At 46.5% G+C, this 15,568-nt stretch overlaps 6 protein-coding genes across 6 annotated transcripts; 5 read left to right on the top strand and 1 right to left on the bottom strand.

The window, feature by feature from the left end:
- The first annotated feature begins 75 nt into the window (after window positions 1-75).
- On the top strand, window positions 76-2,463 carry BGW36DRAFT_324287 (fungal-specific transcription factor domain-containing protein). The gene is made up of 2 exons (XM_046212702.1): window positions 76-666; window positions 723-2,463. Exons 1-2 carry the CDS (start codon window positions 265-267, stop codon window positions 2,337-2,339), a joined length of 2,019 nt encoding a protein of 672 aa, XP_046069642.1. The 5' UTR covers window positions 76-264; the 3' UTR covers window positions 2,340-2,463.
- A 669-nt stretch (window positions 2,464-3,132) lies between these two features.
- Window positions 3,133-4,244, top strand: BGW36DRAFT_429996 (cutinase-domain-containing protein; the record flags this gene model as incomplete). The annotated part of the gene is made up of 4 exons (XM_046220774.1): window positions 3,133-3,543; window positions 3,606-3,699; window positions 3,751-3,830; window positions 3,903-4,244. The coding sequence occupies 4 exons, from the start codon at window positions 3,133-3,135 to the stop codon at window positions 4,242-4,244; spliced, it is 927 nt and encodes a 308-aa protein (XP_046069643.1).
- A 1,456-nt stretch (window positions 4,245-5,700) lies between these two features.
- Window positions 5,701-9,891, top strand: BGW36DRAFT_301288 (putative nuclear import and export protein Msn5; the record flags this gene model as incomplete). Its single annotated transcript, XM_046211674.1, has 11 exons — window positions 5,701-6,504; window positions 6,554-6,742; window positions 6,793-7,264; window positions 7,321-7,445; window positions 7,494-7,565; window positions 7,614-7,838; window positions 7,894-7,997; window positions 8,047-8,305; window positions 8,357-8,499; window positions 8,550-9,148; window positions 9,206-9,891. 11 exons carry the CDS (start codon window positions 5,701-5,703, stop codon window positions 9,889-9,891), a joined length of 3,678 nt encoding a protein of 1,225 aa, XP_046069644.1.
- A 193-nt stretch (window positions 9,892-10,084) lies between these two features.
- On the bottom strand, window positions 10,085-11,046 carry BGW36DRAFT_384076 (putative NADH-ubiquinone oxidoreductase subunit GRIM-19). The gene is made up of 4 exons (XM_046216755.1): window positions 10,953-11,046; window positions 10,770-10,876; window positions 10,490-10,642; window positions 10,085-10,409 (listed from the first exon to the last, which is right to left on the bottom strand). The coding sequence occupies exons 1-4, from the start codon at window positions 11,001-11,003 to the stop codon at window positions 10,361-10,363; spliced, it is 360 nt and encodes a 119-aa protein (XP_046069645.1). The 5' UTR covers window positions 11,004-11,046; the 3' UTR covers window positions 10,085-10,360.
- A 125-nt stretch (window positions 11,047-11,171) lies between these two features.
- On the top strand, window positions 11,172-12,434 carry BGW36DRAFT_384077 (guanine-1-methyltransferase-domain-containing protein). The gene has a single exon (XM_046216756.1). It carries the CDS (start codon window positions 11,213-11,215, stop codon window positions 12,359-12,361), a length of 1,149 nt encoding a protein of 382 aa, XP_046069646.1. The 5' UTR covers window positions 11,172-11,212; the 3' UTR covers window positions 12,362-12,434.
- A 165-nt stretch (window positions 12,435-12,599) lies between these two features.
- On the top strand, window positions 12,600-15,537 carry BGW36DRAFT_213631 (VID27 cytoplasmic protein-domain-containing protein). Its single transcript, XM_046209953.1, has 2 exons — window positions 12,600-12,807; window positions 12,894-15,537. The coding sequence occupies exons 1-2, from the start codon at window positions 12,789-12,791 to the stop codon at window positions 15,233-15,235; spliced, it is 2,361 nt and encodes a 786-aa protein (XP_046069647.1). The 5' UTR covers window positions 12,600-12,788; the 3' UTR covers window positions 15,236-15,537.
- Window positions 15,538-15,568: the final 31 nt, after the last annotated feature.

Consider the following 15,568-nt stretch of genomic DNA (forward strand, 5'->3'; position numbering starts at 1 on the left):
GGCTTGTGCGATAAGCATAATGGGCGGGTCCGGAGCATCCACTTTCACGCAGCGCAGCCTTACATACGAGGCAGCCTTCCATTTTGCCACATTCACCATCTCTAACACAAGCATTTATTCCATCCCCCTAAGATCGCAGAAAGAACCCTGAATCTGGCTGCCATCTGATTGGACAGGGAATTAATTGCTTTTTGGAGATATTTATTTCGTCTTGCGCATTTGCATGAGTGCAGGATAACTGATTGGTCGAGTGACAGCCATTTGATGTATGACAAGAACAGTCCGCCGAAAGAGGCGCGCCGAAGACAGCGGCAGACCCTATCTTGTCTGCCATGTCGGCGTCTCAAAGTAAAATGTGACAGGAACTATCCATGTGGTCACTGTATTTGGAGCGAAAGGGCTTCAAGCTGTCGCTATGCCGCCTTTCCTGGCACGTCAGAAACATCCGCGGAGAGGGCCTCTACTGGACAGTTACCTCCAACTCCAACATACACGACAAAGCAAATGTCGTATATATTACCAAAGTCTGAGCCCGGCCCGTCTACTCCATCCACCAACACCGATTCACTAAAATCTGAAGAGGACTATGCCTCATTTTACAACCCTCACGCTGTATGGACGTCAAAGTTTCGGGGGCCAACGCATTGGCTTGCAGTTGGGCGCCAGGTATGGAGATGCCTGATTAGACCTCGTCTTCTTAGAAGTTTCACTGACTGTAAAAGCTACGGGAAAGTATGGGAGGCTTTGAGACTGTTCACAAGGCACAAGACAGCCTCGTTAATGGAATGGCCGACAGAATCACCCGCGTGAGTTCTTCTGTTCTTTCTCCCAATTACCCCATGGGATCAGGTTATAGAACAAAGAATATGAGTAAAGCGGAGATCCTCACTTTTATTCCTGACCAAGCGACCGCGACGTTTCTTCTCACAAAGTATATGGAAGATATTGAGCGAACACACCCTCTTTTGCATATGCCGACATTCCAGGAAGAATTCACTCGGTTCTGGGAGAACCCGGGTACAATAGAAGACGGATGGCTTGCTCAGTTCCTTGTGATGCTAGGTCTCAGCTATCACGCGCTGAGGAACGAGGAACTCATGCCCTATGACGAGCAGCTTGCAATCAAGTATTTTCAAGGTGCTGAAATATGCCTGAAAAACACACCCTTCCTCGTTGGTCCAACAATCACTTCATTACGGACGCTCACTATGATGGTGCTAGCCAGGCGTACTGCTTCATCAACCTGCCTCGAGGCGGATTCTTGTGGGCCGTTAATGAGCACTGTGGTACGGCTAGCAATGTCCATTGGGCTCCATGTGGACCCCCAAGACGACGAAAACATGAGCATTATCGATATAGAGATCCGTAGACGGCTCTGGACGACGATCGTCTTAATGGAAGTTCAGATGTCGATCACAAATGGCACCCCTTTTCTGATTCGGACGACTGACTTTGACACTCGCTCACCAACGAATGTGAATGACGATGATTTGAGTCCGTCCATAACGCATTTAAATGTACGTCCTATGACGGAATATACCGATTCGACATTTTCAATAATACTAGCGCGCTCCTTCCAAGTAACCTTTGAGGTAATGGGTCGCGCTAACTCGCCATGCGGGTTTTTCGATTACGAGGATGTTTTGCGCTACAATTCAGAACTGAAGAACCTACTGCAGGAGTCATCGTCACTATACCAATGGACGGATGCATCTCCGTTGGAGGAATGGAAGCAGCTACAACGATTCATGCTAGAAATATACCTGCGACGAGTATTACTTGCATTACACTCCCACCACGGGCTGAAACCCAACGCGGACATTAACTATCCGATATCGTATTGGTCAACCCTGGAATCTTCCCTTGCACTCCTAGTGACCCAACGGCAGATGTGCGAAGACATAAATAGTCCAAGGGGAATGGTATGGCTAGCCGAGCTCTTCAAACACGATTTCTACGCAGCAACATTGACCATATGCTTACTGCTGGCACGCAACGACAGCATGTACACGGGTATGGATTGTGAAGGCCCACTTGACCAACATATCGAAATTCCGCAGCGAGAAACCATTCTACAGACGTTGATCTGCTGTCGTGAAATCTGGGCACGGCGAATCTGTCGCACATACTGCCAGTTTCTGTCACATATGAACCTTGATACCATCATCTCGGGGCTCACAGCACCGGATCCATCTAAACTCTCGTCTCGTGCAATACGTCAGGCGAGTTTTCAGTATAGTCTTCGGAAGCTGAAGAATTGTCAATGCGGGAACTGCGCGACGCAACCGGGTAGCTTAAAGGTGACATTTATCGATCATCCAGAATATGTAGCTGCATAGTTTGATTAATGTATAATCTCCTATCAATGTATTATATTTTATTATGCGATCTCCATTGTTCATATTTACATGTATATAAATGAACACTTGTACTGTACAGAATCAAACCAGTCATGTTTTCTCAGTGCCATTCGCCCTCGCGTTCAAAAGTTGACAAATAGTTAAGTAAGATTACATATGGGGCAATCTAACCATGGTTGGGGATCGATTCGCATCCAGGGGGGCGGAAATACGGAAGCTAGCGCGCAGTGAACTTATAAGCGGGCTGCACAGGCCGGTTGGTGTCTTTGTACGCTAGAATGCGAATCGATGTATAAATCTGGAAGTACTAAGCGTTAATTAAGTTGTCAGCCTCACACCATCACCGTCGCCAACACACAACTCTCGACCAATCCAAGGTAGGAAAGCTGGGGCGCGTAATTTGCTCGCAAATCTCTATGTGCTCATATCGAGAATTTACCAATAGGGGTAAACTCAGTTTCAGCTGTTTGCCAAAATTAAACTGTCGTTTATATCTGCACGAGTCTTTCGGCAACAATTACAGCCAGCCATGGATGGTCCAGGTTTAGACGGAGAGCTAGAATGATCTAGGCAATCGGACAACTCTGTTTTCTAGTATTAATACATTGGCCATTGGCTGCGAATCAGTGTCTACGTATGTATAAATAAGGCCAGAGTGCCCTGAGAGCTACTGTATCTTACCTTTCTCTCACTCTTACGGTTTTCTTCCTAAAGTTAGGTTACGCTTACCTATATATACTGGCAATATATACTTCACAATTACTTCTCCAAAATGCGTGGAGTATACATAACAGCAATCGGCGGACTCGCCGCCGCTGTGACTGCCGCCAATTCAAACATCACATGTGCCACTGGCCTGTACATACTCTGCGCTCGAGGTTCAGGAGAACTCACCACATATCCGGGCCATCCGGAACTGCCTCCAAACACAGGTGGATTCGGAGAAATTGCTTTGGCGATCGCAAAGCAGGTCAATGGTTCTATCGTCGCGGGTGTTGACTACCCAGCAACGAACCCGGTGCCAGATAACTTTAACCTGACTGACCCGTCAGCAATACAAAACCTCAATCTGACGGGCTATTATCAATCAGAGAATACCGGAGTCAGCTCAATTCTGCAGAATATCAATCAGTATCACTCGTCTTGCCCAGACTCGAAAATCGCCCTCATCGGATACTCTCAGGTATGAAACATGACTGTTAAGTACTTTAAGTAATATCATACTGAGTGTGCTCAATGCTCTAGGGTGCTCAAGTAGTTGAGGATGCCCTTTGCGGGGGTACTGGCGGCACTTTTAATAGTGATGCTCCGCTATCGCCAGATCTAGTCAAACAGAACGGTAAGACGCTTCCCTAGTTGACATTTTCCAAGGCTCACACATGGATTGCAGTTGTTGCCGTTGCCGTTGCGGGTGACCCAACACACATCGCCAACCTGACAATTGATCGGGGCACAGCTGTACACAATGGCGTAAGCAAGCAAAAACCCGGCGATGTCCATGATTTCTATGACTTACTGACTGATTGTTTCTGCGCCTTCTAGCGTTTTCCTCGGACGAACATAACGGTATGTCAGCAGTACGATGACATCACGGCATCATGGTGTGATAAGAACGACGTCTTCTGTGATTCGGGAGACAGCATTACAGTGCATGAATCCTACGTTGGGACATATGCAACCCAAATAGTGGAGTTTGTTGTCGAAAAGTACAAGAATGCATCATCACAAAGTACTCCGACCCCAACTCCAAGTTCTTCGGCTACTGCGACATCGACTAGCCCTCCAACAAGCACTACGTCGTCTAGCTCGGCTTCGGTCGTAAGCAGTGGGCAGAGCTTATCGCTGGGAGTGGCGGTGTTGCTTGCGGTGTGTGTTCTGTTTTAGCCGGAAGATTCAAGGTTTTCCTCCTGGTATGGGATGTACTATTATTTTCGAGATTGTTTCCACAGCATCCGTTGAATAGGGACATGGTTATTCTCAGCGTGTAATGAATATTATTCGCATTCACTTCTCAGCCGTCTCGGCAAAACAACATCACTGAGACTTAGATCTGATGGCACAATTTGTAATTTTAATTTCGCGTGATTTTGACGCCATCTTGTTGATTCGTCAAAAATAAACGAAATAAACTCTACTCGAGTTGAATGGTTGACAATTCGACAAAGGATATCGGAAATGAAACACGCTAGGGTTTGAGTGAGAAGAATTCAACAAAGAACACTGAAGATGGAATTTCCTTGGTTCTGGACTGGGAGAATGTCTTATTCAATTGATATTTCTTTCCAAAATATCCTGCTAGGCCATCTTTATTGTCGTATATATAGCCCAATATCAACAATGCAGCAAACAGAGTGATGACTAAGTGTATGCGCTAGTACGATTCAGGCCAGTATTGAAGGTGTCACATGATCACGCGGCTCTTCAGCGTCGAAGGTGCACATGTGGTTCACCCAGAGAAAACATCATGCCATACCTTCAGCTGTTTTTTCACTCATCTTCCAGTGCTCTTCTTCGTTTCTCGATACCAGCTGGGAGGCTTCTTGCTGCCATTACACGACATATTGACTGTCGCTGCACGTCCAATAACAACACGAGTTGGCCCGCGCGCGCGGCTTTTCACTAACGGCATCAGATCGCCAAATCAGATTGCTGCAAAGGATTCCCGCTTACACTTTTTTTTTGCGGCTTTCTTCTCTCTCTGATCTTTCTATTATTATCTTTTCATACCGGCAGTTCGGGACCAGGGCTAGCGCGAGCTCGTTAGCGAGAAGGCATTTTCTTCTGCTCAAGAGTCAGTCCATTATCGCCTTTAGTCGGGCTCTCATCTGGTTGTGCCCTCGAGGCCCATCAAAATCACTTTCATCATCAAAATAAGACTCACGGACAGTTATCAGTGCGAGAACTAGCAGCGCTCCACTTAGAATATACTAGAGCGACTTTAAAATAGAAAGAAAAAAAAAAGAAACAGGAGAGAATCATCAAGGGAAAAAGAAGGCGCCAGGAAGGAGGGACCTTGTGATTGGCACCTCAGGCACCCAGCCCAAAACTGATCGCTCCCTTCCTTGTATGCTAAAAGTTAACCTCACTCCTACCTGCATGTCCAACCTGCAGTGTCGCGGACGGTGATTTCCGCTATGCAGCTTTGGATTTGAAAGAGGAGGATATATTATTTGGTACTGGAAAAAGGAGGAGGAACATCCTGATTTGACAGCCTTGGTTGGAAAGCGGCACCGGAGTAAACCATCGATTGATTATCCCTGCAGTGTTGATTAGGGGATATCGGTCATCGCCAACCATGGCCGCCACGGAAACCACGGCTAATGGGCTCTCGGAGCCTAGCATGGCCGACATTATCCATGCCTTGGAGCTTTCCCACAGCCCCGCCTCTTCCAACAACCTGCGGAGAGAAGCCCTTCAGTTTTTGGAATCAAAAAAAGAGGATGATTATGCCGCACGCAATGGGTTTCTGCTCGCCTCGAACGTGGGGAATTCACCACTGGTTAGACATTTTGGGTTATCTCTTCTTGACCACGTCTTACGCCATACTGGATTTGCATTGTCGACTGCCCAAATAGGCGAGCTCAAGGAAATGGTGACACAGCTTGCCCAGGGTGTTCGCCAAGAGAATCCTAGCTATTACCGAAACAAAATTTCCCAACTGTGGGCTGAGGTGGCAAAGAGGAGTTGGGGCATCGGCTGGAATGACATGGACCGAGATCTCTTCACAATATGGAATGGAGATGCCTTGCACAAGGAGTTTGTGCTGACAGTGTTGGAAACACTGTCCGAAGACATTTTTTACCGCGAGGACACCGCGTCCTCATTGCGTGGATCGGACCTGAATAGAGCTCTCGTCGAAACGTTCACCCCCCTTTCCGTCTTCTCAGAAGCCTTTCCTGACCGAGATCAAAACCGAGTGGAGCTTCGTCATGGAGATGATGGATGGCTTGCAAGGACCTGCGGTCTTTTGGATGCTTGTATCGGAAGTATACAGACTTCTCATGAAGCAAAAGATTGCAGCTTGAAAGCTCTTGCTGTTCTGAGGACGAGTTTGGTTTGGTCTATTCCTAAAGCCATCATCAATTGCAATGCTGTTCCCACAATTTGTCGGGCCCTAACTTCGCAGGATGAGCAAGTTCTCTTGGTAACACCCTCTCTTGGAGCTAGTTAAAACAGAATCTAACCTGTAATAGGCCGCTGTTGAGGCATTACATTCTCTATATAGCAGATCCAATGTTGAGATCGAGGAATTCGAGCCATTGGTGGGGTGTATCTATCAGGTTGACCATTTGGTTTTATTGCAAAACCTCTTTGAATGGACGGGGGTCGATGCAACGGATATTGATGAGACACGATATCAGATATCTAAAAAATTATCAGAGGTATGTCGTTTCTAATTAGAAACTGGGAAGCTCTAGCTGACTATTTGTAGTTGATGTCTTATGCTGCTGGTTTCTTAGAAGAAAAGGATTTCAATCTACAGAACGCTCAGGGAATCGATCTTTCGCTTCTATTCAACTTCTTAATTGGCATCCTTCGCCATTCGAGTTTAACAGTTTCAATTCCAGTTCTGCATTCTTGGTCACGGCTACTGGTAGCTGAGAGAATTGGTGACATGCAAATCGTCACACCTCTGATCGCACCGCTACTTGAGATATGTACTCAACGATTGGTTCGATGGGAGAACCTCCCAGATGATTCTGATGATCCTACTGTCCTCTTTCTAAACGAGGACATTGACACAATTCCGGAACGGCATGCTTTTGTCGGTAACTATCGCCGCTATTGCTCTACTGTAATCGAGGTCATCGTTCAAAAACGTCCACACGATGCCATTCCTCACATTCTCTCTACTGTAGATCAAAATTTGAACAATTTGTACAGCGGAGTTCAGCCATTCAGCAGTAGGATAGCCAAATATCCATATATCTGTGGTCCTACGTTACTAATGCGGATGTAGTTGAATCATTCCAGAAATTGTCATTCCCTCTTATGCGTGCCGATACCCAATTTTCTGTCGTCGAAGCGGCATTGAAAGGATATCAAAAATGGATCATAGCACATGGTCGTAGTCCCCAGCAAGACGTGAGTGCTTCAGTTGACCTACCATCAATACCGCTAACCCTCATGTAGGAACACCAACGGACCCAGCTTGAGGTGACAATTGAAAATTGGGCCATGAGTTTAATGCAGAGAAATTTTGAGGTACGGTCCGCAATCACGACAAAATTCACGTTGCTTACCAAGGTTCAGGATCCTGTTCTAAAACAGAGAGTTATCAAACTCGTTGTAGATATTTCCGCTAAAGCCCTTGACAAGACTCCTAGTTTTGCGCTCAAAGTTCTCGAGCACATCTTAATGACGCACCTTGAAGATCATCCGCTGTATCCGGCCTACTCAGAAGCCGTGAAAGAACTGCACAGTCTTGCAAGCCATGAACTGCGAAGGCTTTCCATGCGCTGTGCTGATTATTTTTTCGTAAGTACGTCTAGAGGTGTTCGATAATTATGATTTAACTAACTTAATTTTAAAGTCATTCTATGATGTCCTGGAACCGAAGATAAGAGAAATCGCAGCATCCCACCAGATGGATGACAAACTTCAGACAGAATTGAATTCAGTCTTGCTAATTATAACGTGAGTATGCACTGTTCTGAGAAATTGGGTTGGCAACTAATATTTTTAGACAACGTACAAGCAATGTTGATCCTCATGTCCGTGAGGCTAGGCTGCGTTCTTTCATAGAGCCTGTTCGCCAAGCCTGGCAGAACGAGGAATTTAAGAACATGTCATCTTCTTTCAATGGATTTTGCAAACTGCTTGGCATTGAGGAAGTTGGACCTTATATGCACTCGAAAGAGGCCCAGAAATTTGAAGACTGGGCTGCTGTACCTTTAGACGACACTGGGAAAGGAATTCAAGAGCAGATGACAAAACGATTTCAAGTAAGCTGCCATCCCAATTCTTCTAGTTTCATTGGCTGATAACCATAATAGCAACTTCCATTGCGTGGAACAAAAACATTGTTTGCGGTCTCAACTGATAAACTCAAGAAAGCCGACCCCGCGTACGAATTGGCAGGTGCTCTTTGGCGCGATACAATTCCCATTATTCTTCCTACATTGTTGCAACTAATAAGGTAAGTAATTGTAGTCACAGTCGTCCATCTTCTTTCTAACACGCAGCTAGGCATGCCCATGCCTTCCATAATCCTGAGAATTGGGGAGAGTCCCTTCCAGAAATGAGAGCTATCGTAGGGCGTATTCTCACGGATAGGTTTTGGCAAGCTGGTATTTCTTCAGGGAGCCGGGATGATTTCTATGCCAAGATTACGACGTCAAAAGCTACCCTCGAAGGGTTTGCATCATCCGTACGGGGGAAGATTAGGGCTGTACGGGAATCATGCTATTCAATGCTTTTTAGTATGAGTCGACTTCGTCAGTACTTTTACGGATTTGAAGAGCTACCAGGACCTCTGTCAGAGGCTCTTTTCCAAGATTCAACGCATTTGTCATCACATCAATTCTCTATTCTTCTGAATATTTCTCGTTGTTTGATTGACGACTGTCCAGTTCAGTTCCGCAGTCACTTCCTACCGCCGATTTTGAGCAGCTTATTCAAACAGCTCGACAAGAAGATTACGGAAGAATGGGATAACATAGAACGACGCAAAGAAGGCTTGGAGAGCAGTGATCTGACTGACGAAATGAAAGACGAAAGTATTCTGCGTCAACTAACCTATTCTGCGGTGGTTATGGTTGCCAGTCTCCTTGATCCTCAGAGAGGTGGTATGTTTTCCTCCCGTAGCTGACACAAATAGTACCCTGTTGACAATGTGCAACCAGACCCAGACGCAGTAACAAATGGAGACCCTAGTGTACCGCATGCACCCGTGTCGCTCACAACTTCGCTGAGACACTTTGTGCTTTCTAACCCCACAATTTTAGAACCTGTTTTCCTGTTCTGTACCCATGCTCTTCGCATGCGAGACACGAGGTGTGGTAGTATTATCACGAGAGTTATTAGGTCTATACTCAGTGATTTTGCTCCGCCAATCAACACCTCTACCGCGGCGACGATCCGAGAGTTTATCTCTACAGAGGTTCTTCGTGCGTGTATCACATCTGTCCACGAGCCGTACTTCGTCGATATGCAGCGAGATCTCGCAACACTCATTGCCTCGATTTGGATTCTTTATGGCCCCTGCACCTCCACTCCTCGGTTGGTCATGTTAAGTCTGCCTGGAATGACAGAGGAACGCGTATCTCAAACTGAAATGATCCTCATGCGCTCGACCTCTGGTCGTCAACAACGCGCCTTGATCCTTGATTTGCTTGAAGGTCTGCGTGGAGTTAGCATTTCTGAGCAAGGCAAGATTCTCGGCACGCATGAGGAGCGCCGAAAGGCCCGCAGTGCATTACAGCAGCGGTACATGTCGACTGCTCATACTGATATGGAGGGCCAACAGAATAGCAAGGTCAACATCGACGACGGGCCTGATCTTGGTGGACTGGCAGATATGTTTGGTTAAGGTCGCCCTTATTTTCGCAGTGCTCTTGGCTGAGAAGAAAACTCATGGGCGGTCTGGGTATCATGTTACTTTAGTATAGATAGATATCACATGACATACTTTATATAACCATCAACTGACCAGTTGATGTACGTGCGTGGGTTCGTACTCTTGCCTATATTGGAAGACCTTTTTACATCAAAGAAATAATCAATTTTTTGGAAAATCAATTGCCTGATCTGTCAAAAGAGTCGCGTATATGTACAGCACCAGCCGAAGGCATCCCTCTCCACCCTTCCATAAATTCTAATTTGGCATTACAATTTTCGACTAAGTGATACAGTTGACGATGCTCGCATCTCCACAATATATTGCCGTCTAATAAGTGCTCTTTTCTTCCTTTACCCTTTCACTGCACACACGAAAACTCTGTGCGAACGGACGATAAGAATCCCGAAAGCAGAAAAAACCCCTTCCATCATCGAGTTCTTCATTGACTGAGCTTGCCGGGGGTATATGTGTAAGTAGGACGCACGAATCTGTCCAAAAATACATTAGTATTGATTTCACTCTCAAGCACTACGGGGAAGAATTTATTATCTGGATGAGTGTGACATACCGGTCGGAGTTGTACACCTTAGACTCAGTGCCCAAAAGCTCCTTCTCGCGAGCCTTGTCGGCAAATTGGCGGCGGACTTGGTCGCGGTCTTCCTCGGCTTGAAGGAGGGGAATGAGGTGGATACGAGACCACATTTTTTCACGCGCGAGTTCACTAGAATAAAAGAATTGAATTAGTTATATATTTTTACAGTTTAAGGCGTTTAATTCTGGCTTGAGGGAAGGCAGCGGTGATCAGAGAGGGTGATAGATCTTGACGAAAGCTGGGAAGAGAAACATACTTCTGTTCACGAACACCGTAATAGTATTTATAAAAGCCGTAGGCCATGATTAAATGCATCCCGACGAGGTAAGTCCATGGTCTGAAGCCGCGGGCAGGCAAGTTACGCTGATCGTGAAAGCATGGTTAGCGATGGGTTTCGCTATAGTGCGATTCAATTTGCAAACTGGGGGCTGTAGCAAACCTTATACTGGACAGGCTGATAGCCCCCAGTCGGGGGCATATCCTGCGGCATTGTGACGGTTTCAATGGGACGAGATTTAATCGTGCTGGAAGGTGGAAGTCCATCGCTGGGCGGTTGCTTTCGGGAAGGAGGTTCGATGGAGGTGGGTCATCACGTGATTCGGTCATCAGAGGCACAGTGATTGGCTGGAAAATAATGCATGAAAATTAATCTGACCACCGCAGAGAAAAAGAGAGAGTTGACTGAACATCGACGCTGTGATGGAGGGTGAAGTCCGGCCTAGGAAGCTTCAGAAGCTGGAGCATGATGGATCTGTTGTTTCTCATGCTGAGGAGCAAAATGCTGACTTGAACAATGGTGACAAGCCAGCAGTGAAAGAGGGTCAACAGCCTGCCGACAATGCGATCGGTTCTTTGCTGTCAGAAAATGATACAACCGGTGATAATGAAGAAGTCGCAGCTGGAGATGCCGCTGGCCAAAATGCCCCCTTATCAAAGAAACAGCAGAAACGACTGCTGAAAATGAAAAGATGGGACGAGCAAAGAGAAGAACGTCAGAAATGGCGCAAGGAAAAGAGAGACCAGCAAAAGCAACGGAAAAAGGAACGCAAATTGAATGGCGAGGATGTTGACGCCGCCAAAAAGAAGAAACACAGCTCACTTCTTGTCCCGGTAACCTTTGTCATTGACTGCGGCTGGGATGATTTGATGAATGATCGAGAACGTATATCGCTTGGTTCGCAGGTCACGCGAGCATACTCGGACAATACAAGAGCTCCTTACAGGGGCCATCTTGTGGTGTCATCGTTTGACAAGCTGCTTAAAGAGAGATTTGACACAGTTCTTCGGAAGACTCACAAGAGTTGGAAGGGTATACGATTCATTGATGAAGATTTTGTGCAAGCTGCAGCACAGGCTAAAGAGTTTATGAAAGAACCAACAGGTGGACAGATAGCTGGGGTGTTCAAAGACAAGGAAGGCGTCTCTCCTGAGGAAGGGGAGATCATCTATTTGAGCAGTGATAGCTCCGAGACGCTTACCGAGCTGAAGCCATATAGCACCTATATCATTGGAGGCCTTGTCGATAAGAATCGGCACAAAGGAGTCTGTTATCAGAAAGCTACGGAATTAGGTATTAAGACGGCGAAGTTACCTATAGGGGACTATCTACGCATGGCTTCAAGACATGTGTTGGCGACAAACCATGTTCTTGAGATTATGTTGAAGTGGCTTGAGTGCGGCGATTGGGGGCAGGCTTTCCTCGAAGTTATTCCACAACGGAAAGGGGGGACGTTGAAGACAGATGACACTACGCAAAAGGACGAAGATGAGGAGGAGCTATCTGATATTGAGCACACCGAAGATGTTGGGGAGCCAGATGATGTGGAAACAACCGTGTCAAAGGGCTAGTAAACTAAATATCTTCTCTCAAGCCGAAGTTTTCAATAATACATTGATTGATAATATCTATTAGTATAATTAACTTTGTGGTGCTATATTCAGACTTTGTGCCCTATTGTAATGTATATGGAATGATGTTACGCACATGATTGGTCAGATGCAAGTGGTACACGCTAGGCCGTAAAAGGCTGTGTTGCGTCACTGATAGCGGCGGGGGCGATCGGTTGCTGGACAACAACATAAACATCCCACCACAGATCAATTTTTTATTTTTGATCTCTCACCACTCCAGACGCAGCTGGCTTTGGTCACTTGCCACATTCGTCGCAACAAATCCTCGGCTGCTTCCCTCCCCGCGATTTGAATCTCCCCTCACTAAGCTGCTACTCTGAACATTAGGACCATACAGTGGTTGCAAGGGAAGTCGCCACCCAGGATGTTTATGCTCCGCAACGGTAAGTCAACAAAATTTATATTATTATATTTAGCCCCACCTCCCTGCGACGAGCAGACGCGATGAAACAACACTAACATGTCCCAGTGAGCAAATATCTCTTTGGAGACACTTCTAAAGAGGCAATAATCGACATTCCACAGGGCCAACTCTATCTGGTCCGCCCGTTATCGCCGAAAGGATACTCGGAGCTGATATTTAAAGACGCCGTTGCCACCATCCGCCGGACTGGCCAAGAATTCCAATATCAGCTTGTCGTGCAGAGGGCCTACGAGGAGGGTGAGGAAGAACTTGCTGAGGACGAGGACGAGCAGGGCGCAGTCGACGCATTGGATAAGGACGAGAGAGCTTTCCTGCTAGACGAAAATCTTCATTTCCGATTGGCTGTTCGTGACGGCGGGGAGAAGGTACTTGCTTGGAAAGATTTGAGTGGTGACGAAGGCGATCTTTACGAATTCGTGTGTGACTCTTCGGTGGCCATAGACAAGACTACAACCTTTGAATCCGCCGCAGTTCAGTGCCAGTACGAGAGAAAATACAGGAAAAGCGCCGAGAGAGCTACAGCAGAAGAATTAAAGCAATTCTCATTCGCCGACGATAGCCCTGTTCCATCTGCTAGTCCTATTGACTCTCCCAAGGGCCCAACGTCCGCTGAATCTGCAACAGCCATGGCGAAAGACGTGGAATATGCGAAGGCGAAAGGAAGCATCAAGCCCGCCCAAGACACAACCGCAGCCCCACCTTCTTCTGCTGCCCCAACCTCCGGGGAAGTCCTTGCGAAGGAACGCGCAGAGCTACACTTGTTCGATTTCAACAGCGGTACATTCGTGGTACAGGATACTGAAGTTGTCGCCACAGTCACGGAAATTGGAAACTGGCAATACTGGCTTCAAATTTCTGGGCAAGATAAAGAATGGCTTGGTCAACCTGTTATCGCCGATATCAACCCTGTTTTCAATTTTGAATACCTTTCTTTCATCTTCAATCACTATACTGAGGATGGCTCAGCTTACTCATGGCTGCTCCGGTTCAGGGACCAACCAACAGAGGAGAGATTCCAGGAAGGCCTCATGCAGGCACTGTGGGAGCAGTTGAATGAGACCAAGTGGATCAAGCAGAAGCAAGATGACCGCGAGTATGTCCTGGATGCCTTTCAGGATCTTACCATGGAGGATCAACCTGAAGCAGAAGAGGAGCCCGAAGAAGAAGCGGAAGAGGAAGATGAAGATGACGGACAGCGTAGTGAACACTATGATACTGATGAGGAGGAAGATGACGTTGTCACGAAACCTGATGATGGAAACGTCAACTCGCAGCTGGCTGTGGGCTACAAACATGACCGGTCATTCGTCGTTCGTGGTTCCGCGATTGGTGTTTTCAAACACACTCCCAATAACAAACTCGAATTTTCCACCAATATCTCCAAAGTCGAAGCCCCTAATGGCAAGCTTTTCAGCCCTAAGAAAGTCATGCTTCATGCAGAAGATTCGAATATGATTTTGCAGAATGCTGCGAATCCCAACTCGGTGTACCGCATGGACCTTGAATATGGAAAGGTTGTTGATGAATGGAAGGTTCATGATGATATTGGAGTTACCACCTTTGCTCCAGAACAGAAATTCTCACAAATGACCTCAGCACAGCCATTTTTGGGTGTTTCCAACAACGCTCTTTTTCGGATTGATCCTCGTCAGTCTGGCAACAAGTTGGTAGAGTCAAACCTGAAACAATATGCCAGTAAAAATGACTTCTCGGCCACTGCCACAACCGAGAAGGGATATATTGCTGTTGCCTCGAACAAGGGTGATGTGCGTCTATTTGATCGTCTAGGAATCAACGCCAAGACACATATTCCTGCTCTTGGGGAACAGATCATTGGTTTAGATGTTTCTGCAGATGGCCGCTGGGTCTTGGCCACTTGCCGCACATATCTACTTCTTATGGACACCCTACAAAAAGAGGGCAAAAATGAGGGCAAGCTTGGGTTTGAAAAGTCATTCGCCAAGGACGCGAAGCCTCAGCCTCGTCGACTTGGCCTCCAACCATCTCATGTTGCTCAGTTCCAGCACGAGACTAAACAGCCTTTGTCGTTTACTCCTGCTCGCTTTAACACCGGTGTTGGCAGTGATGAGACATCTATTATTACGGCAACTGGTCCTTTCATTGTCACGTGGAACATGAAGAAGGTCATTGCCGGAAGGAAAGATCCCTACACCATCAAGCGCTACGGCGAAAATGTCATGGCCGACAATTTCCGATTTGGCTCAGACAAGAATGTCATTGTTGCTCTACCCAACGAAGTCAACATGGTACAGAAGAAGAGCTTCAAGAAGCCGACCCGCGAGAGCATTGCGGCCCCAATTACACCTTCTCGAAGAAGTGCAGCACACCGTTTAAGCAGGAATGATATTGTAAATTCCCCTTATTAATCGTTACACTCTACCAATTTTTTCTTTCTGCTTATGAATGGGAAGTGGTAGGGAGGTGCTTCGTCTTTTGGTTTTCTCTTTTTGTTTCTTTCCTTCCTTAATCGACGGCGTCTAGATTGGCTTCTTTCAACATTATGATTTCTTATCCATACCCCATGCGCCACACATCCGTATTTCTTTTTGTTTTTCGTTTGGTTCACAATCACCCATGCGATGACTGGACGAAATAATTCACGAATATCTCGGGATCACATCGCTGAGTATTTCGGCGGCCAGTTCTTACCTGACGACGTCAGATATCAGTATTTGAAGAGTAATTAGGTAGCTAATCTA

Source organism: Talaromyces proteolyticus, assembly GCF_021365285.1.
Source record: "Talaromyces proteolyticus strain PMI_201 chromosome Unknown BGW36scaffold_9, whole genome shotgun sequence".
Taxonomy (NCBI): Eukaryota; Fungi; Ascomycota; class Eurotiomycetes; order Eurotiales; family Trichocomaceae; genus Talaromyces; species Talaromyces proteolyticus.